This window comes from Rousettus aegyptiacus, unplaced genomic scaffold (assembly GCF_014176215.1).
Source record: "Rousettus aegyptiacus isolate mRouAeg1 unplaced genomic scaffold, mRouAeg1.p scaffold_m13_p_16, whole genome shotgun sequence".
Classification (NCBI taxonomy): Eukaryota; Metazoa; Chordata; class Mammalia; order Chiroptera; family Pteropodidae; genus Rousettus; species Rousettus aegyptiacus.
The window spans coordinates 31,686,675-31,710,157 of NW_023416291.1; the positions used below are offsets into that span (position 1 = coordinate 31,686,675).

At 32.8% G+C, this 23,483-nt stretch overlaps 1 protein-coding gene across 4 annotated transcripts in view; it reads left to right on the forward strand.

Moving 5' to 3' along the window:
- GRIA2 (glutamate ionotropic receptor AMPA type subunit 2) overlaps window positions 1–23,483 on the forward strand; it is a 120,262-nt gene that overhangs the window by 51,670 nt on the left and 45,109 nt on the right. For all 4 annotated transcript variants that reach the window (XM_016138679.2, XM_016138676.2, XM_016138675.2 and 1 more), the window contains exons 3-5: window positions 7,066–7,305; window positions 15,694–15,890; window positions 20,176–20,229. In XM_016138679.2, coding sequence (XP_015994165.2) covers window positions 7,066–7,305; window positions 15,694–15,890; window positions 20,176–20,229 — 491 coding nt within the window. The remainder of the gene's footprint in view (window positions 1–7,065; window positions 7,306–15,693; window positions 15,891–20,175; window positions 20,230–23,483) is intronic.

Below are 23,483 nucleotides of genomic sequence, written 5' to 3' on the forward strand. Positions count from 1 at the left end.
ATATTTAATAATATACTTGTGAAAAAATCCTGAATTGAATATTACAGAGAATATAAAAATTATTATGGTTGGATTTGTTGTCATTAACACATTTATTTAATGATTAATATTTTCCCTAGTAATTCTTTAGGTATCATGTAATATAAGCATTCATCTAATGCAGGCAGGATAGTAATGAATGTCCTCATTTGATAGATTAGGAAACTGAGGCTCAAGTTCAGTGACTCTTCTACCAGATGGCCAGGGCAGAGCTGGGCTTCCAATTCAGGTATTTGTATTCTCTTCTCACACTGACCCCTGACCTCAAGGAGTTAACAATTCTCCTTCCCCTTCACCCCTTGCACACACACATGCACATACGCACATACACTTGAACATATTGTACTTCAGGCCACGAGGGAGGTGCTTATGGGGTTCATAATCATGGAAATCATATTCAGTTGATAGTAAGCAGGACATCCTTCGTGGAAGAATTGGTATTTTACTACTTGACATTTTTCAAGTGTCTGCTGTGTGCCAAGTATGTGATAGGTTATGCATTTAGAGATAAACAGTACTTCATTCTCTGCATTCAATTAGCTCTGAGAGGGCAAAGCTATGCATAACTCGGACAAATATGCAGAAAATGGGATTGCTTTAGAATCCAATGGAGGAGAAGCATGCAACTCAGACCACAGCAAGTAGCTAACACCTGAGCTCTGTTATGTGTTTTCTTCTCTAAACACTGGGAAGATACTGACAAATTTTAATCAGGAAGGTTATATCTGCTATGATAAAAAAAATAATTTATCATAAAGAGGGTTATTTGGGAGGATGTTGCAGCAATCTATTCAATAAATATTTAAGGACCATATTAAGACAATGTCAGCAGAGCCGGAGAGTACAGATTTGAGAGGTCAAATGGGCCATATTTCGTGAATTTGTATGCTGAAGATAAAGAAAGGGAAGAAGTCAGGAGTGATTCACATTCTGAAAAGATGGGTTTGATTTAAACACATGAATATTTGTCTCAAAGAACTGGTGAATTTAGGCTAAAGGAAAAAGGTGAGTAACATCAAGATTGACTGGAACATAGACTATAAGTAGGGAGGTCATGAGAGCATTTGTATGGGGGGTCAATACTTGCCAGCACTATTTCAGCTTATTTATTCTTTGATGCTGCCCATCCCACGGTGAGGTAGGTAGATAATGTTATTATCCTCCTTTACACATGACTAAACTGAGCAGAGTTAAATAAAGCAACTTGCCCAAGCAAGTCCAACTAGATAATAGCAAAGCCAGGATATAGTCCCAGGCTGTTCTCACTGTTTATCCTCTACAGCTGCTACATCTAAGTTCAAAACCCAAAGATCCTTGGATACAGAATAATAATTTTTCCATGGTATATAATAGTTGAGATAAAAGTTATAGGCTTTTAGATAATGTAAAACAGTGATATTTTATGTATTTTTTTAAATTCTAGAAAACACTTGAGATCTTGAAAAAATTAAACATTTTAATTAAAACTGTACTAGCAAGGACATAATATGAAATAGTAGTGAAAATACATGATTTAAAAATTAATCATCATATATGGTATATTTACAGTATACACTTGTGCTATATATGTGGTATATACAAAATATTTGCTACATAATTATATACGATATATGTATAGTACATATTTTCTCAGTAAATAAACAGATCAAGGGAAACAACTGAGGTGATGGTTCAGGTTTGGGAAACATTTGCACAAAATTTGAATTTGACCTTGTGAAAAGAGATGAATGAAACCACTAAAAGATGGAGTAAGAAAGAAGAAAAACAACTGAGAGACAGATCCTTGAAGAATGACTTTTAAGTGGTGTGCTTTAGGAAGACTAATAACACAACAAGAGTATGAATTGATGGAAGGAGAGAGTGGAGGTGAGGAATAGTTTATCTTGTCAGAATCAAGGTGAAAGAAAACAAAGATGCAGATACAAGGAACACTTGAGAAGTATGTTATACAAGCTTCATCTAAACAGGGGCCTTATTTGTCACTATTAACGCTGTCTCCCCAATACCTAGAACAGTGCATAGTAAGTTCCCCAAAATACCTAGTTAATGTGGAAGGAACAAAACAGAATAAAATGGAGGTGGTTATAGATGACAGAACAGGACGAGGAAGAGTAATGAATTAATTATTCTGGAAAATACAGAAAATCAATGATTGCAAGAGCTATGATGCCATGAGAAAAAGGAAAAACAAAATCAACACAAAGACATGATTTGTAGGATAAGATTGTCAGGGTTTTCTCTCATTTTTATGGAATTAGTTGGAATGTTATAGAATTTGAAGTTTTCCAATGGGTGACACTGGACAGTGAGAGATTGAAGCTATCAACTCCAGCCAGGAATTGACTATATCTATCCTGTTTGTTGTGGCATTTTCTCATGCTTGTCACACAAAATACTTACTATATATATTTTAGTAAATATAGATTAGGAGAAGCAACAAGTTTTGGGAAACATGCATAAAAAGTTGAATTGGACCACGTTAAAATGGATGAGACCACTAAGAGATAGAATATAAAAAGAGAAAAAAAAATAATTGTAAGACAAATCTTGGAGAATGCTTTTTAAGATGTAAGAAAACAGAAAAGAAAAAGAAAAAGAAAGACAGTGAAAAGTAATTAGAGGGAAAGAAAGAGCACCAAGATGGTGTGGTTTTACTTGGCAGCAATGTAGAGAATGAATTAGAAGAGAGAAAAACTTGTAGTAATAGAGAAAATTGCAAGGAGCAAGTCTTGATTAATAAATTCAGAGAAGCTTAAAAAGCTTGATCTAATAAAAAGAATATTGGATTTAGGAGATTGTTACTGGCAAATGATAGGGAAAGTTCAGTAGTAAAATTAGGGTCAAACTTTATAAGGGGTTAATGCTAGAAGTTTAACATTGAAAGGAGAGAGATTTCCTGTGGTTCTCATATTTTGAGGTCAGGATTGCTTGGTGATGCAGCTTTCACCAGACTTTGTACAAGTTGCAAAGGGGGAGCGGGGGCTCCATTCCTGCTTATGAAGCAGTCTATGCTATTTCATTGATGTGAATAGCACTTTAAAAATATAAAAAACATAAAACAAAAATAAATCATTCCCTGTTCTTCTTCTGTCTTTCTACTAAATAACCAACCATGCAAGGTTCTCCACACTGCCCTGAGTATGCTACCTTAGCAGTACCAATGAGCACAATGACCCAAGAGAAAAAGATGTGTGTCAGATGCACCATCAGCACTGTTATTGGCTTATGTCATCCAGGCTTATAACAAAAAGTGAAATAATCAGCAAGTTACTTATACCCAGGAGATGATCATCTCTACTGTTTGACTTAAAGTATCTTTTAAAAGGACTCCTCTTTGCTGAGTTTCTCAAAGTTGATATTAAATATTTAATTAAAGTAGAACTCAGTGAGAGCATCTCTACCTACCAATTTGCAATCAGTTTGAGTTTTAAGACATAACTGTAATTCTAATATTAATCAGCATAATCATTCTGAAATGTATAATAGTGTCTCATAGGGTAATTGTATGGTTCAAGAAGTCAGAGGTCAAACTGAGAGCTTTTCTGCTCCTTCTTCTGCTTCCAGAGATGACATAGGAAAAGAACGACTATAAATAGGATGCCAATATTGTCTAATTCATTTTAGAAAGTTGTCTTTGGAATTAAACTCAGAGTTCATGACACATTATTTGGAAATTCTCAGCGATGGTAAATTTTCCTTCTTTGAGGATGGGTATAAGTCAGGAAAATGGCTTTAAATTTTGGAGGCATTGGTGGGAAATCAGGTAGAGATCAAAATGAGTAATTTTATTTCGAATCAAACAAGGAGTAATTTCAAAGTGCAAATAATGTCCTTGTGTATCGTGTCAACAGCACCATGAATCTGTGTTATACTGGGGAGAACATCACTATTAGAATGCAAAAACACTCTTGGTTATTTTCGGGGGGGAGCACTAAGTTTTTCATCTTGAGAATAGTCACTGCAAACTGGGGAAGCCAAATACCTTAGCTCAAGTCAGCATTCTAATTGATCATTGGTTGTAAGTCACAATGATTTTCTTATCATGGTTGGGGACAGAGACAGTGACTGAGTAAAGAGAGGGACATGACCAAATAGCTATTAATTATATGTGACATGAAGGAGCATTACATGAGAACAACCTGGAGAAATAGAGAATATAGATAGACAACTGAATATTTGTCATGAAGAGATAAGGGGTAAGGGAAGAGGATTGAAAGAGACCAGGGATAGTAAGGAGAGGAAGGCCATTGTTATAAAATTATTTTCAATGGAGAATGAGCTGAATTGCCTGAAAAAAAAAAAGTGCCTTCTCAGTTAGGTGAATTATTTCTTATAAAGTTTTGTGCGGCATATACCTGTTATTGGGCCAAAGCCAAATGTTTCCAGATCAGGGATCCCCAACCCCAGGGCCATGGACCGGTACCGGTCCGTGGCCTATTAGGAATTGGGCTACATAGTGGCAGGCAAGCAAGCTAAGCTTTATCTGTATTTGCAGCCTCTCCCCTGCTCTCGCATCACCACCTCAGATCATCAGGCATTAGATTCTCATGGGAGAACTGGTCTCTGGTGCCAAAAAGTGTGGGGACCACTATTCCCGGCAGCCATGATAACCAGGAAGCCCCTTGACAACCACTTCAGAGTCTAAAACAAAAGGAAAATGAAAAGTATGGCTCCTCGCTTATGCATTCAAATAGTGGTACCCTTTATCAAGCATTCTGCTGATGCTGTGGCTGTTGTTCCTATCACAGAAGCTATTTCACTTAAGATTAGAGGAGATCTTGTTAACAAATCATATTGCCTGATATTCCTATACTGTTTAGATGGCATACCAACACAGCAGGAAATGAAATAAAATACACCTGGAGAGAATTTTATAGCAATTTCCCCTTTTATATGTCATATGAAATCATCAATTTCTGAACAAACTTAAGTTTTAAGATATACATGTCAGTGCACATATATCCATGCATAAAATAAGAAATCACCATAGAATTTACCTGGAAGGGTTTAACTATGAAAGGACTTTTTCATGCATATGAAAAATGAATAAAAGCAAAGACATTAAAAGGTTATTTTCTACTCTGTACTCAGGAAAAGACAAACATGTGAACATGAATAAAAAGCAGGAATCTCATCTTTACTTTATGTTAAAGTATGAAATAAATGTAAAGAAATATATCCCAGAAAACACGTGTTAGAAAGGCAGAAATGAATTGAAGATTAGTAAATATTTCAAGGAGAAAGGTAATATTCGATATATAAGGACCACTGAAAGAAATAGTCAATCTTGCTTTCCTTTCATTTCGTATTGGTCACTAAAAATGAGTGCCTATCATTTGTTGATTATCTGAAATTGGTTATTAGACTCTGTATGTATTTTAGCAATGCTCTTATTCATGAAACAAATCTATTTTACTACAGACCATCTATTTTTATGAAGGGGGCTGATTAATGCAAAAGGGTGTTTGGTATTATGGTCTGGGTTGGTAGGCTGTGTTCCCGGATAGCTGATTCCCATTCCTTGCGTTGAAATGGCCTTTGAGATTAAAAATACATACATATATATATATATATATATATATATATATATCAGCTATTCATTCAGTATTAAAAATATATCAGCCGTTCATTCACTCAAAGCCACGTACCTGATCTGAATCGGTGGTCTTCAGCACTGTGGCAGGGGTGGCTTCTACAGGGCATCACAGGGGACCAGCCCTAGACTAAGTAAACCTCACTTCTCCGAGAGGTAAGAATAGATCTGTGTTTCAAAAAACTATTCTAACTGTATTGTGGGGAATAGAATGGAAGGGGCATAACTGGGTGAAGGAGAAAAGCTGGGCAGGAATTTCAATCATCCAAGTGAGAGGAGCCATATTATCCATTAGTTAAGAACACAGGCTCTGAATCCAGACTACCTAGGTTTGAACACAGCCTCTCTCACTAGCTGTGGGACCCTGGGTAAATCACTTTATCTCTCTATTTGTCAACTTTCCTACCAGCAATTTTCAAATAATAGTAATCCTTATCTCAAGGGTTATTATCAGAAATAAATGAGTTAACATACCAGAGAACATGCCAGAACTAAGGTGAGCACAATTTAAGTATATGCCATAATGAACTAGGATGATTAGAATGGAGATAGAGATAAGTAGACCACATTTGAATATATTTAGGTATTAGAATGAGCAATACTTAGTGATGGTCTGACTATGGGGAAGGAGGTGAGAGAAGGTGGTGTGATAGTACTTGTGATAGAAGGTAGTACTTCACCGAAGTATGGATATTGTTAGAGCATAAGGGTTGTGGGAACGATAGGGACTTTCGAATAAAATCTTTTTAAAAGAATAATGGTCCTAAGCCAAAATATGTTCATAATATTATTATTATTTTTTTTTATGGAGTAGAACATATGGGATAAGTTAAGTCTGTGGGAAAGATTAAAATTATGAGTACTGAACTTCATTTAATTACTACTTGACTGAGGAACACAAAGTGGCAGGCCTCTCTGTTCTATAATATATCTCTTTATATGCAATGTGAATTTTGCATCCATCTTTTCTTAAAGACATTTCGGTCATCAGTAGAACTCTTCTAGTATAATAACATCATTAACCAAATAAAGCTTTCAAAAAAATCAATATTTCAGGGAATGAGCTGTTTCAAATGTGTATAAATCCCAGGTAATTGCAGTTTATTCTTATGACTAATGATTTTTACTTGTACTTTTCTTAAATAGGACTGTCCTAAAATATTTACATTTATATCACCTGTTAAGCAATAATGTAGGAATTTTCTTATTCTTAGATTATTATTTGAATGCTTTTTAATTTTTTAAATTCCTTAAATAGAGTGCTAAGTAAAGAAGTGCTTGTATATTTGATGGATCATTAATACAAACTCTCTATTTCTTTTGATTTGATTATTTTGTATTTTATATAAAAGGGCATTAAGTTTCAAGCAGATCCATGTGATTTTATGTCAATTTCAATGATCTAACCTTTCTGTTTTTCCCTATTCTTCTAGTCTGCTCCCAGTTTTCAAGAGGAGTTTATGCTATTTTTGGATTTTATGACAAGAAGTCTGTAAATACCATCACATCATTTTGTGGAACACTCCACGTTTCCTTCATCACTCCCAGCTTCCCAACAGATGGCACACATCCATTTGTCATTCAGATGAGACCTGATCTCAAAGGAGCACTTCTTAGTTTGATTGAATATTATCAGTGGGACAAGTTTGCATACCTCTACGACAGTGACAGAGGTAAGTGAAAAAATCCCTATCTCTTGATAATGGGTCAGATTCAATGCTTACACTTGATGCATATGACATGGTAGAGCTACACAAGTATATTATAGTCCACGGGTTACATGGTTTAATGTTGCTGTGTAAATGAAAACCACAATTCAAAATCTGGGAAACATATTAAGAGTAAAATGAAAAAAAATGTTGTGAATGCAAAATTTACAGATACAGACTGTGTTAGCCCAATGCCCAAATGTTTAGTTGTAATGTAAAACGTACCTTCTAGAATCAGCAGCTAAGACTGTATTACCAGTTCAAGGTCAGTAAAGCGGCTGCCTTGAAAGTTGGAGTAAGTAAAATTTGAATGAATACATAAATAAGAGCTTCTACGGAAATATATAGTTATTAAATATTTACACATGCAGAATTTTTATCAGGCAGGAACAATTATTATTAACGCTTTAAAATGAGATCACTGAATCTCAGAGAAGTTAAAGAACTTGCGCGTGATCCACCCACGTGTGGTCCAGATGAATACAGGTATTCTGATGCCAGACCTATGCTTTTGTCACAATTCTATGTCATTGTTTATGATGTGATGATTTTGATTAGTGTGCTAATTGGATAGAGTCTTGGCTCATTCTACTAAAGTTATTTTTTTGAGGGGGAGTAGGTAGCACTTCCTCATATTTTCCATATCCCCTGTTGCAAAATTTAATATTAGCAGAACTGCCTGACTTACATATCACAGAATCCAAGCTGTCTTAACCATTTCTGTGTCCATGATTTGGCTTCTTTATACTTCCTAAAATTGTATGAACATTTTGTGTACATGTTCATATATGTATTTTTTCTATTATTAAATATTATTCATAACCAAACTCAAAAGGGTTAAGAACCAGTATTGTAAGAATATCTAAGTATTCTTTTTAGCAGATTCCTTCCTGGAACATTTAAAGGTTCAAATGAAAACCAGAAGCTTGTTTCGACCAAGACAGGGCACCTTGTTAACCTGCAAGGGCAGACAGGAAGAGAGCCAGCCATCAGTCAATTCTCCATTGATCAGTTCGTAGGCATCTGCTGCAGCAATCCCAGGTCAGGAATGCTCATGCTAGGTGTCTGGTTCTCTGCCCCATCTTCCCAGTCCCGACAATAGTGCTCGGTGAAAAAATGAGTCAGCATCAACAAGCTGAAAAAATTTGCAGTGTCAACAACTTTTCCCCCCACTTTGAGAAGGGAGAGGTTTGCTCTTCCCATGGGGAATGAAACACTAAAACACAGAAACATTTAATGTAAATATAGATTCCAGTGTGCTGGATAATTCTGAACATAGTTTTTATTAATGTGATAAAAGGGCTTAGACAGTCATGTTTAATTATAGCCTTTCCTCTTGCTCTCTACCTCCTTTAGTATGTTATGTTAATAAAACTAGCCTGAAATTGGGTGTATTCTCAATACCTTTGTCACCTTTGCATTCCATTGATGCAATTTCCACTTATCTCTAGACACTCTTCTTTTTCACTGCCATGACTCCAGATCAAGCCATCATGTCTCTTCCCTTGTCTCTTCATTTCTGCACTTGTTTTCCTTTCATTCATTTCCACAAAGTAGTAGTCAAAATTTTTAAATGTCTTTAAATCCTTTCCTGCTCACATTGCTCCCTCACTTACAATGCTTCAATGGCTCCTTGTTATAATGAGGATAAAACTTAAAATTCTTAGCTGTCTTTAAGGTCTTATAGTATCTGGTCCCTGCCAATTTATACTGCTGTCCTGCTCACTCTTAAGCTAAATTCCTCTAATAAACTTTCACAGTCTCAAAGGCACCAAACTCTTTCACCTCAAATCGGCACCTATCTCTAATTCTTTCACCTCTTTCGTATGCAGCATTTTACATAACATTTTCACAGAGATGCATCTGATACAGCTCTCTCAAAGCTATCTTTTCTTTTTCTACATAGCACATCACAATTTTTAATTAATAGCGGAGTTCATTCTTTCATCCAAAAAGTGCTATTGAACTTATACTATGTTCCAAGGACTGTTTTAGTCACACAATCTAAGCATTATACTTTTTTATTTAAGATCTGGTTATAAGCCCCATGAAGGCAATGCCCATCCCAGGTAGTACACAGTATATTGGTATACAATATAGTTCTTACTGTACACATAATGCTTAAAATAGTGCTGGAACAGAGTTGATATTCAATAGTGTTAGTGAATGAGTTCAGCACTGGTGTATTTTAAATTTGAGATGCTACTGGAACCTGAATCTTGCTAGATAAATTAAAGGATTGGAAGATGAATTCTTTTTATTGCTTTACTATTTCACAAGGTTGAAGGTTGAAGGTGGCATTTTTACTTTAGGGACATTACTTTACCCTCACTGTACCCTCTAGTTGAAACTGAACTTTTGAGAAAATTTAAATAGACAACAGCTGGCATAAATAGAAAATGAGAAACTCTAGAATTTGAAGAGAGGCACTGAAGAAAGGAAAGTTCTGGGAAATGATCAGGTGGAGACTGATGGATTTTTGTACTTGTGAAAAGAACCTGTGACATTTAAAAATGATTTTATTAATACTTTAGAACTATTAAATGAACCTGGAGTGATGAGATAATCTCATCATTAAATTATGCAAATTGAGGTGAATTCAAGTGCATTGTTGAGAGAACATTAGAGTTATCATATTAAGTAATTATATATTAAAGCCAAAAATGACCTTATAGATACATTTTCAAGTGTTTATCAAGTAGCTACTGTTTTATTATGAAGAGTATTATACTGGCCTTTCATATGAAACTATTTCAGTGATAAATGTGTATGACTCAAAATACTGGCATAAGATTTGACCTGTATGTAGTGTTCTACTTGGCTCGTGGAAATTGTACTTTTGGTATCTAATTTTTTCTTATTATTCTCTTAATTTTTATAGCTTTGCCATCATATTACATTATAAAGTTTATTTATGCATTCATCATGTTACCTGGGTTCTTTGCATTGGTCCTTAAGCCATTTTTCTTACACTTCAAGGAAGCCTCTTTTGATTTTAGTGTTATGCGATCTGAGAATGCTCCTGTGTTACCTTTATCCGTAATATGTATGTTGTTTAAAAAAAGATTCCATGATTTTATCTCTCAACTTACATGTCTACCTGCTACAATTTCAAATTATTTCGTCTGTTCGTGATATGGTACTCTCTCTACTTCCTTGCTTTTTTTTCCCCTTTTTTAGTATTTAATAATCATAACTTTTCTGAGAGTCTAGATCAGGTAAACATATTTTAAGTTTTTCATTTCTAAATACATAAATGTTCTTTTGAACAGCATAGAGCTCAAGCATGAAAATTTCTCTCCAACATTCTGCCCTAAATTTGACCTAGATGGAAAAGACTTAAAATACTTCTGTGCTTCTTCACTGCACTGCTCTTAACAATTAAACTTTTCCTGCATTCAAGTATCCACCAAAGTGCTGAGCAACAAGGTCAGAACGATGCATTCCAATAGTAAACAAAAGAGGACACAGATGTATTCTGATCTTTGTACATATCATCTTTGACTATTTCGTGTTTACCTGTGATAGGAGTACTGAAACTGTTCATTTGGTGCCGTGTGACCTTGTAGGACTGCTGGTGTCTTCTCCTTCTCCAAGCCGTGTGGCAGCAGCCTGGCACTACTTGATGACCCAGTGCTCTTCCTAAAAGCTGCATTTACTACTCACAGAGAGTAGATAGATAGATCTTTAATAGATTTTGAAATACAGAGTAATGGGATTATCTATGGCCATGCATTAAATATAGATTTATCTTTGGACATATGTGTACTAAATTTGAATCAGGATTTAATCAAAATGTAGTTTATTGGTTTAATGTCAAAAAGTTAAGGCAATACATTTCTATAGACAGTAGGTAAAACCAGAACTAATGCTTTATGTCTTTCTGTGTTGGTTTTACTTTTGAGCCATACTATTTTCCTGAAGGATTTGATTCCAGTTCCAAGAAGACATCATGCACAAAATAGAAATGCTTCTAAATTATAAATTTTTTTTCAGATGTTCCTGAGAAAGTCAATGAGGGAAAGATGCATTAATCTAATCTGGCCTAGGCATGCTACCATGATTTAGTGATCATGAATATTAATTTCTGTGCCTGAAAGATGAATAAGAGCAGTGAATTTTAAATGGAACAAAGAAAATATTTTTCAAAAGAAAGACATGGTCTGAGTGAAATATACCTATTTGCAGCAATCATTTTTAATTCTACCCATCAATGTCCAACCTATGACATTTAGACTTCACCTGTTTTTAAGCTAATGGCTTTTCTATTACTTCTCACAGTATTATTAACACTAGCTCAGTATGAGGCTGAACTATTGCTAGTAACACTTTGAAAGAGTTTTATGGAGATTAAAATAGGTTATACAGCTATAACTAGTCCAGTAAAAATTAGGCACATGAGGAAGTAATGCCATCCAATAATATTTTAGATTAGCCATTCTTTATTTTAGACAAATGAGAATTTAGAACTTAATTTTAGACTTTTGTAATGTTCTTGAGGTTTTTTAGAACAAATTTTAAATATATTTATTAATTTCTGGATTTTTTTTCTATTTGTAGATGAACAACTGTGCATTTTAAATTTTCTTTGTTCTAAGTTATTCAGTAATAAGAAACTAGTCTCTGCTATAACAACTCAAATATCCTAACATGGTAGTATAGATATTAGAGTTGAATGATTAATACCTACCAATAGCTTTAAATAAAATAACATTTATATAGAACTCCTGTTGTCAATGCATGTTTATATTCTGAATTAGGGGATGAATGTATTTATAAAGATACTTCTACGCCAGCTTGTGTGAAAGGAAAAGAGGCATATCTCAAATAATACTTTCTCTTTTAAGTAGAATATGGTACCAAGAGATCAAGAGCATGAATTTATGTTATGCTGAAGAATTTAATTTCACCTCAATACTTGTAACATACATTTTCAGTGATTTTTCAATTTCAAGATGATTCATTAAACTCAAAGTCACAAGACTTAATACAAAACTTTAAGTTGGAAAGAAGGGGCAGATCAAGTTGAGAGAGACTTTGAGAGGGTCAGTTATTATTACTGAAAAAACAAATCTAGGTATATGGATTACTAAACATGGACCAGCAGTCTCTAAATTGTGAGTCAGATCATGCCATGGTTTGTGACCTACTTCATCTGTCCTTAGGAAATAATTTAATATTATTCAGTATCTTCTGAACAGTTTAGCTTCTTAATAAATAGATGTAATTTTTTTTAGGTTTCATAGATTAGATAATATTAATTTTGCAAGTTTTAGTAGAGAATTCACATCAACTGTGAGTTACTCTTGACACACAGAATGAATGAATTTTGAAACTTAGCCATTTCTTTAAATGCATTCTTATTGATTTTTATACCTCATATTCTTTGACAAGGTGAACTGCCAATAAATATTAGGTTTAGAAATATCACTTGAAGAAATTCATTTACAAATTGTCATTTATATTTAAACTTTTTTATATGGTGAAATACAGAACAGAATGTCAAGAATATTATCACTTGAAACTTATTTTAGTATGTGGTAAAATTTATAAGAAAAAAAATGAAATGAAATAACTTATTGTCTAGAAGAAAGAAAACCCACTTGTAAGTGCTATGTAATAATATGGGGGTAGCATATAGAACATCATCTATGGATGTAATGTTTTTAAGGAGGTAACAAGGAAAAGTTGCATAATGATTGGAATGTAGAAGAGTTTTAGAAAATTATCTTGTTTTTCCTACTTGGGAAGAACATTTGGATAGACTTAATAACTGTTTTGAAGCACACTGATAGCTGTTGAACTGATCATGGTGACCAGCTGTATATTCTATCCTCATTGCCAAAAAACAGGAAAAGGATTTGAATTGTATCATGAAAGGATTTAATTTACTTATAGTGAATGGAAATTGTAGGTGATCTGTGAAATTTTTTAAAAACGTTTTATCATAAATAGATTTTTTATAATGACGTATGATCTCTATTTAAATTTTCCCTTGAGAAATTCGTGTTTAACCTATATTTTTTGTTACAAAAGTGGATAGAGGAAATTAATTTTGTTTTGCCAAAAAAAAAAAATTTAAGTTCAGTTTATGATTCAACTTCCCAATTTGAAATAAAAGTAAATTATTTTAAATTTTTATTATGAAATATTTAAAATAACCAAATAGAGAGTTTAACATAAAGACCCCCAAGGACTCTTGACCCAGCTCTACTAATGACCAATATATGAGGAATCTTTTTTTATCTATATCCCTCTGTCATTCACAATTATTTTGAAATATCTGACATCATATAATTTCATCTGTAAAACTTTCAGTGTTTTGAAAGGACAATTCTTTTGTTTTAAACATAATCACAATATTATTATTATGTCTAAACAAATAACAATCATGCATTAATATCATCCATTCTTTTTCAGTTTGCTCGAGTCAGAATAATTGTGAGGTCCATATATAACAATTGGTTAATATATCTTTTAAGGCTTTTATAATGTAACAGAGATTTTCACACTCTGGATTTTGATGATTACAACACTATGGTACTTAGCATATTACTCTGTGCCATTTATTTCTTATAAATTTGTAGTTAGGTCTAGAAGCTTGATGAGATTCCTGCTCACTATTTTGGCAGGAACTTCATAGGTGGTGTAGACAAGTAGCTTCGAGTCGTCTCTCTCTTTATGTTGTTAGCAGCAGTAATAATTATTGCCTTGAGTCATTAATTCACTAGGTGCAACAAGATGGTTATAATTCTAAATCTATATTTATTCATCATTTATTAGCTGGAGTTTTTCCAAAAAGAAAAATCTTTCTTAATTAATTATTATTCCGACTATAGTTCATATAGGAAAGGCAGGAAAATGCTTGTTTCTCTTCCTTTATTTGTTTCCAAAATAATGACTTGGTTTCCTAGCATCCTTCAAAGGCTACCAAATGGTTTTTTCTTAATATCATTACAAATTCATGGATTTAAAATATTTTATATATTTAAGGTTTTTGCAGTTAATATTCTTATAGTTATATAAGCTGACTCATCTTTGTTTAAAGTAATCCTCATCAAATTGACTCCTGAGTCTTTTGACATAATGCTAACAGTTTTGGAGAGCTTCCTTGCTTTCTGGTGTCACAAGATATTCTAGGTTCCTCTTATATACTCTTGGCCAATAAATACTCAATCAGTAATTTTTTAATGATGTTTTCCAGGATCAAACGGTTGTCAACAACACCTATAATGGACATATTTTAGCCATGGTAAATAAACTTAAATAAAGTTTAGTAAATGAATAAAGCTTATAGAGTGATGTGATCGCAGTAGCTAAATCCTACATTTTATTGGTAAAAAGGATCGGTATTCTTTTGTGAAAGATGCAAGTCTTTCTGGAATCGGGAAGATGATGTTATACAAGTCATGAGTTCTTTCTGGAGCCTTGATTTTGTGTCATTAAGCTATTAATAGAAACAATGGATTCGAGCTGGCCATGAAGAGCTGAAATGACGTGGAAGACAAGTACTGGTTTAGGTACTGGTTTTCCAAGTGGTAAACTTCAGATTTAACTTTAGAAAATAAATTCTCAAGTTGTTTTCCCCTCTTATTCCTACATACAAGGTAATGTATGAATAATTAAAAATGAAAATTAAATTTCCTAGGTCATATGATGCTGTAAGGATAGTTATTAATAAATAGTAAAATGGTCCTACATTTGGGAAGTTAAGTAAATATAATGAATCTGTATTAGAAAACTAACTCTTGCCATCTGGTTAATAGGTGGACATGTTCATCTCTATGGGATCAGTCCCAATACAAAAAAAAAAATGATATAACAGAAGGCTAAGAAAAACAACAACTGCTGAATAGAAAATAATAGGAGGGAATATATCAGTCTCGGAGAGATATTATTTCTTCAACTCAAAGGACTCATAGATTCATCTCACTGAAAATCTAGTCAGTCTCTTCAGAATATTAATATGAAATGATAGATTATCATATACAATAAAACAATTTTCCAATATAGAGGAGAAAGGAATTTATATAATCTCTTTTGATTTTACCTGAACCAGAGGTATTACAGACAATACACATTAGTAATATTCAAATGTATTGAGAGAGCTGTTAAGAAGGGGATTCTATTTTCCCCCACCCTATGACTCAGAGCAAGAGCACTTAGATGAAGAGTTTTTGATGTGAAGTGGAAATAAGTAAGTGTTAATAAAGATCATAGCTATAGCTTTTTAGGGGAGTCAACAACCCCTTAGTTGCACAAAATATCAGCCTTAAAAATATGTTCTCTGTCAGTTTTACAACACAATCTGAGTTATTTGAGTATCTTTGTCATTTTTCTTTGGGTTCATAGGCTTATCCACACTGCAAGCTGTGCTGGATTCTGCTGCCGAAAAGAAATGGCAAGTGACTGCCATCAATGTAGGAAACATTAACAATGACAAGAAAGATGAGACTTACCGATCACTTTTTCAAGATCTGGAGTTAAAAAAGGAACGGCGTGTAATTCTGGACTGTGAACGGGATAAAGTCAATGACATTGTAGACCAGGTTTGCCATTCTCCGTTTTCTAATTGCACGAAATATAGAATATGTGTGCACTGTTAGCATTTGTGATGAGTATTTGTGTAAGGTGCTTAAACAGCAGTCTTTATGGTTTATGATGGATGCAACAAAGATCATCAATTAAATTATCTCTGGCTTTAGTTAGCAATAGCAGATGGTCTTCAACAATGCTGATACATCATACTAATCATGAAATATATTCAATGGATAATTCCCAACTCTCAAGTTTTATGTGATGTGTGTTGTCCTAAACTTTGATGTTTTTAATTGGATATTTAAAATATAATTCTGTTAAATTTCTTAGAAATAAAGAAATAGACATGTATTAAGTAAAATAAGTCTGGGTCCTAAGGAAAAAGTGAGTAATTCATTAATTTTTTGGCTCTACATGAATTACTTCAAACAGTAGAGTACAGTACCATGCACTAAGTCTGTATCATTGCTTAAATGGGTCTATGTCTTCAGAGAAAGCATTATTTATTTTTCCAAGAAGAAATTTCTTCCTCCTATTAGGAGGGTTTTGCTTACCATAAAACTATTAAGCTATAAAGTTAAAATATGTAGGAAAGACACATTCAGTCTGTGTTCACCAATTGAGGAGTAAACTAGATAGATTTATTTGGAATGTTTTAAAGGGTAACACAATACCAGAGATAAGAATGTTTTATATGTGCTTACTATACCACCTGCTTTAGCTAAAGATCTTTCAGGATAGAAAGTAGTGCAGTAATATACTAATGATCAAAATAAAATCCGCTATGTTTTATAGATAGGGTAAGTGACCAGAGATGGTGGTGAAGCAACATCAAGATTTATTAAGATCTCCATCAGTGGGTATTTGCTTCTTTTACTAGATGATAAATGTGTTTTTGTGTGTGTATATAAATTCTAAATGTCTTTGATGGCTGTAATATATTTGATATATAATATATTACATGCACATATATAAGTGTATGTACACACACATTGTATTAGTAGCTACCATACATATGTGTGCGTGTGTATATATATATATATATGTATATATATATTACATGTGTGTATATATAGTCACTATTTATATATAATATATATTATATAATATTCTATATTATATAATATATATTAGCTCCTTGGAAGAAAAATAGACAGTTGAGTATGCATTTCTTGGCATTTCCAGGCTTTGAGGATAAAATTAGATTCGCTAATTTGTATAACACAAAGCATTTTACAAATATAAATATTTATGAGGCTTTAATGATATATAATAATATAGGCCCTGAGATATACCAAATGGATGTCATGGTATATAAATAATTGAATAATGGTATCTTCTTATAGATAGAATTAAATGTATACCAGAGAGGTGAAAATTTCAGTAGAAAAATTTTGATTCCTGTCTCAGGAGGTGAATTTAGGATTGTTTTTAATCTGAAGGCCTCTTGTTTAAATGTGATCCTCAACAACTCATTTGAATTTCATAGAAAATTCTCATAAAACTGAATTTTAATATTAGCCATTAGTCTTTGTTTTAAAATTTTTAGTATTCATCAGTCATTATAATAAACGTTGAGAAAGTTTATATGAAAATAATTCTTTCCAAAACTAGAACTATAGGAAAAACTGGGAATACATGGAATGGAATGTTTTGAAGCAAATACATGATCATGATGAAATAAATGTCCATGTGAACATCCATTCACAATGTAGAGTATTTTGCACATGTATATTATTCTCATTTTCTTAAGACACTTTTGAATGTGTTTTAAATGAGTAATATACTATAAATGGCTGCATCATTCAACAAAGATTTATTGAGGACATCTATGTGTCTAGAATGAGGGGTGCAAAGAAAGGCGAGAGAGAGTGGTGTCTCTACACCATGAACTCATTGTTTAGAAGGGAAGAAAATATACATACACAATACTACGATATTACAAATTATAATACATGTGATCTAAGAGCATGGAGGAGGAAGTACCTATCTTAACAAAGATGGGATGTTCTCTGAAGGGTTCACATACGGATAGCATTTGGTTGGTTTGGATTCACTCATTTATTTGTTCAATAAATTTCTTCTAGTGTCTAATGTTTGCCAGACAGGCACTGCAATAGATCCAAGACAGTAATGTTAAACAAAACAAGCAAGGCCTCATTAAGGTGAATGTTTGTGTTGTATTTAAAGAAGGAAATGTATAATTACAATAATGGTATATACTGTGAATGAAAAGAACAGGATGTCATGAGAGAAAATTACAGAGATCATTTAGATTGAGAGGTCATGGAAGGCCTCAAGAAGTACAACTTACCAGGAAAAAAGCAGGGTTGAATTACATTTCAAGAAAAGAAACACTATTTACTTATTCACTCTATCTCTACTTATAAGAGAACAGACAAGGGACAAAACTTTTTTTCATAGTACCTTGAAGTTAGAAACAGAATTAAACTTTGTTAGATTATGAATATTTTATCATTTGATAAAACCTAGAGGCACTTATTCTAGGTATAATTAAATAGGGAAAGGACTTAGCCATGAAAAAATTTAGAAATTAACATAAATTTTCTATTGTTAGTGTAATACTAATGGTTATTATGAAGCAAAGATATGATTGTTAATATAGCCGACACTAATTCTTATATAGAAAGAGGGCTAGTGAATTTTCATATCCCTCCTTTCTCTCAATAAACACTAGGCTCAAGTAGGGACTACTGATAATATCATTTATACTATGTTTTTTCTTGATTCTAAGAAAAAAAGACATTCATGATTCAGAAAGTTGAATAGTAGGGAGGACCAACAGATATCAATAGGAAATATAAGGGACATAACTTAATTCAGCTGATGTTAATTAATATATATATTTTTTTCATGCAGAAGGACATCTTTTCTTCAGAATTCTCCTTCCAATACAGAGGGTTCTGTTTCTTGGAAAAGGCAATTTAGTTGTGTTGTGTAAAAGTCAGTTAGAAAATAATATAAGGCCTATCTCCCTTCCAAGTAGCTACCACTGAATATCAAAGTGGAATATGGTATTTTGCTCTTGCCCTTAAGCTAAATGTATTGCTTTAGAGCACTTGACTTTGTATGGAAGGAGGGAGACTCAGGAAAGTCTTCCTTCAGGAGATGTTATTGGGTTGAGCTTCACTGTGCCTTAATTTAAATAAGACAAAGAATATGGTGATGGAGAGAGCTTTCCAAGCAGAGGAAACAGACTATGTAAAGCTTTGAGAGGATGGAAAAAAACCTTCTATGTGCAAAAATACTGAAAGAGTGCCAGAGTCTCCAGTGTAGGAAAGGGGAGAGGTGGTCCTGGAGAATCTTGCACGATCACTGGACTTTGCAGCAGATGAAGGATTTTGTCTTTTACGCTAAAAGCAATGGAAAGCCACCGAAACTGTAATCAGGGATGTGAGCTAATGGTTTGCATTTTTGTCTGCAGCCCTGGCATTTCGTGTTTTCCACTGGTGTGACTACTTTCTTAAAAACAGAAATTACATTTGAATATCTAAGTACCAGAATTATAATGTGGTTATTTCACCATTTCTACTCTCTTCATAATTGACATCGATTGGAGAAAAGTCAAATTGATTCATTAATGTACAAAACTGCTTGAGCATTTACCCAAACAATTCCATGATGCATTTATCTTGCCATTGATTTTTGACTTAGATTTGTGGAGAAATATTAGCTTCTCTGATACTTTGCTGTCTCAAGCTGGAAATAATAATATTTATTTGAACTAAACTATAAACATTTCTTAGGAATATTATTTTATAGATCCATATAAAATGCTTTTATATGCTTATTAATATTCTTTTTAAATTTATGTATAACTATAAACTATGTGTGTTTATCTTTAAATGTAGATGTGTGGATATAAAACCTGAAATATTGGTTTCAGCAATTGAATGTTTCACTGAAAAGAAAAAAATAAACATAGCTTACATAGGGATAAAATTATGATGTTGATTTAGCATGATTTTCGTTTTTTTTCTTTTTAAAATTTTGTAGTTTATTTCCATTATTGACAAAACCAAGGTAATTATTTTTGTCTAGTTATTGACCTTTTGAAAAGCAACATTTATTAGGCACTAAAATGTGTTGCTACTCTTTTCTGAGAGAAATATTCTTTGGGTTTGATAATTATATTTTATTAAATACAACTCATTGTAGACTATCAAAAATATAGGAGATAATATTTTGTTTTTTTCTGAGTTAGATCATAACATCGGTAATTTTATATTTACATTATTTGCATTTATTAAATAACTGTTTCTTTATCTTTGTTAGGTTATTACCATTGGAAAACACGTTAAAGGATACCATTATATCATTGCAAATCTGGTAGGTGAATTAATTGAATTTCATTATTTTAATAAAGGTTCTTATTAGTTAAAATTTTTTTGAACAATCAATATTTATCAGTGATATCTATAAAATGTATTTTGATTATATTGATAGAAGCGACAACATATTTATGAATTTGTTATGTTTTAGATTTACTTTCCACTTTATATTTCCTATTATTATAAATAAGAAATTATAGTGTAATATTTGACAAACTTTATAAATTGTCTCAGAAGGTGTATTTTAACTAAGGGGAAATTTTCACAAATATATAAAATTTAACAGTCCAGATTTCCCTTTGTTTCTCATTGTCATTACATTTTATGAACTTTATCCTTTGTTCATTTCTTTAAAATTTTTAGAATATGTAATATTTGAAATAAATGCACATTTGTGAGAATATGTCTTAGTAAAAATTAAACCTGAAATTACTGACATATATTTATTTATTACTTATTACTTACTATATAAGAAAATGAATTCCTATAGCTGTATCACTTTTTCTTTAGGATTCCTATCAAATTAAGATTATATTGTATGTCTGTGTGGTTAATTGTATCTCCCTCTTTTAAGAATACAGTCAATTTAGAATTATTATCAGATATTTCTTTTTTCAAAATAGTTTTTGGATCAGCAAATAAAATGAACTTAAAGCTTTCCTGTTACAAAGGTGTATGTTATTTAAATAAGTATGATTCTGTGTGATTGACATCACCCCGCCCCAACTTGAGAAAAAAAAGGAGAAAAAGAGAGAGAGAGAATGAGAGTTTATTCTAAATAGTATAATAGGACTCTTAAAAAGTTTCATGTTTGTACAAATGTAGATTTTATGGTTTCTGAAATATCAGATTGTTACATCAGAAAAATTTCTAGTAGTGATGGAAAGTGATAAAAATAAATAAATTACAACCTTACAACTGATAAATATTGTTTTTACTAGAAGATGGCACTTACAATTAATAATATTAAATCTTGAATCTACATGCTAAGGGGAGAAATTGGTTGTTCAAAATAAAACTTCTGTTTGGCAATGAAATTGGTACCTACTATAAGAACTCATTAGAGCTTCCCTTTATACTATGATATTATAGATCCTAAAGGACTTCCTACTAGAGAAGCAAGAATTAAAATAGATAGGCTCTGTATTCAGTCTCTTCAGAACCAAATTCTGTGTAGGGAACAGCCTGGACAGTCAGTCCCCTGTGTGAATCGTGCCATTTGATGAACAACACAGAGCTACAGTGAAAGCTGCAATGTTTAAAAACTGTCCAGATGGAGAAGATTATATTGGAACATTGAGAAATAATGACAGAAGGTGGCTCATCAATTTGAGAGTTGATAGCTGATGTTATGAAAAAGCAAAGAAGTATTTGAATGACCAAAGTAAAAAGATTTAAAAAAAAATAAAAAGCTGCTATCGTACTTCTGTGGAGAAATCTACCTGATAGTTTATCTGAATTCAAGTTTTTTTTTTTCTTTTCTGAATACTTGGTATCCTCGCCATATGGAATTACTGATGAGTCAGTAAGTTCAAAGAATCTGTAGTGTACTTTAGTTTCTGAGAATTTAGAGGACACTTGAAAATTTCACTGACATTTAAAACTGAAGAATGCCATTGAAGTTAAAGAGTTTTCATGCTGCAGACTCTTGATTGGCAATGTCCCCTTTTCCCTACACTGTGTCAGTTGACTGTTAAAGTAGGTGGTTATAAAAGATAAAAGCATTCTAAGATTTTCTGTTAATTTCTTCAGAAATTGCTGAATGCTTCATTAGGCTCCCAAAACACAAGCTGTGATGAAGTTTCTGATATAGCATTTAAAGGGATAATATACATAAAGTGATGGAGATGTGGCCATAAGGGGATCCAGTTCTTATTTCTTCAACCCTTCAAATATAGTCAAAAAGCATTGCTATCCACCCCACCTATCTACTTTTCAGTAAAGCACACTCAATGAGCCTCACTCTGAACATAGAAATTTCAAGAAAATTTTTAGTGTCTTAGTTTTAAATAGCCAAGCATAACCAGGCATGAAGGATGCAATACAAACAAACATATAAACAGAAAGGGGCAAGCAGAAATGACAAGAAAATGTTTAAAGTTATAGAGTATTTCCAGAGAAATAAGAGAAAATATATTAACTATAAAACAAGAAAAAGAATGCTATGGAAAAGAAAAAAATCAGAGAATAAGAAAGATTGCCAGGAAGTTAACTTTCTTTTTAAATAAGCAGTAAAATTAAACAATTTTGAAGATAATGTTGAGAAAATCTTCCAGATTCAGTAACAAAATAATAACATAATATAAAATGGTGTGTGTGGGGGACACTGTAAGGGACAGGCTGGCAGGAGTATGAAGTAGGTCACAAATTAGAAATAATGACACGGTATTTTTCAATAGAAACAGAAGTCAATAAAATGATGCCTTCAGATTATAAGGATTTCAACTAAAATTCTATACCCAGCCAAAATACTAATCGAGTGTCAGAGCAAAATAAAGGTATTTTCAGACCTTCGAGGTCTCAAAAAATTTACCTCCGCTGTGTCTCAGGAAATTATCGAGGACTCTAGCAAGAGAAAGTAATAACACGAGAGAAAAGGGATCAAGGAAACAGGGAAATGATTCAGAAAAGCGATAAAGAGACAGCGGCAGCCCCCCAATCTTTTTTGGCACCAGGGACCAGTGCTCCTATGAGAATCTAATGCCTGATGATCTGAGGTGGAGCTGAGGCAGTGATGCTAGCACTGGGGAGCAGCTGCAAATACAGATGAAGCTTTGCTGGCTTGCCTGCTGCTCACCTATTGTTGTGCCTGGTTCCTAATAGGCCACCGACTGGTAGAGGTCAGCAGCCTGGGGATTGGGGACACCTGCTCTAGGGTAACAGCTGCAGAGTAAATGGAAAGAGGAATTAACTCATCACATCATTAAGGAGGAGGTCTCCTGGAAATTAAATACTTAGAAAAAAATGGATTACCTGATATGTTTAAATATTTTATTTTTAAAAAATAGCTTTACTCATATAAACATGAAAAATTTTCATGGACCAACTAGAAAAAAATAAGGATAGGTATACAGAAAAATTAAAGATCGGTATATTAGTTTCAAATAGTGAAAAAACAAAGCAATTATTAACATTAGAATGAAATGTTATTTAAGAAAGAAAATGCAATTCTAGCACATTATTTGGCTTTGCTTTGAATGACAGAATTAAAAATATGAAAATAGTGAACATTAAAGTAGATGAGAAGATAAA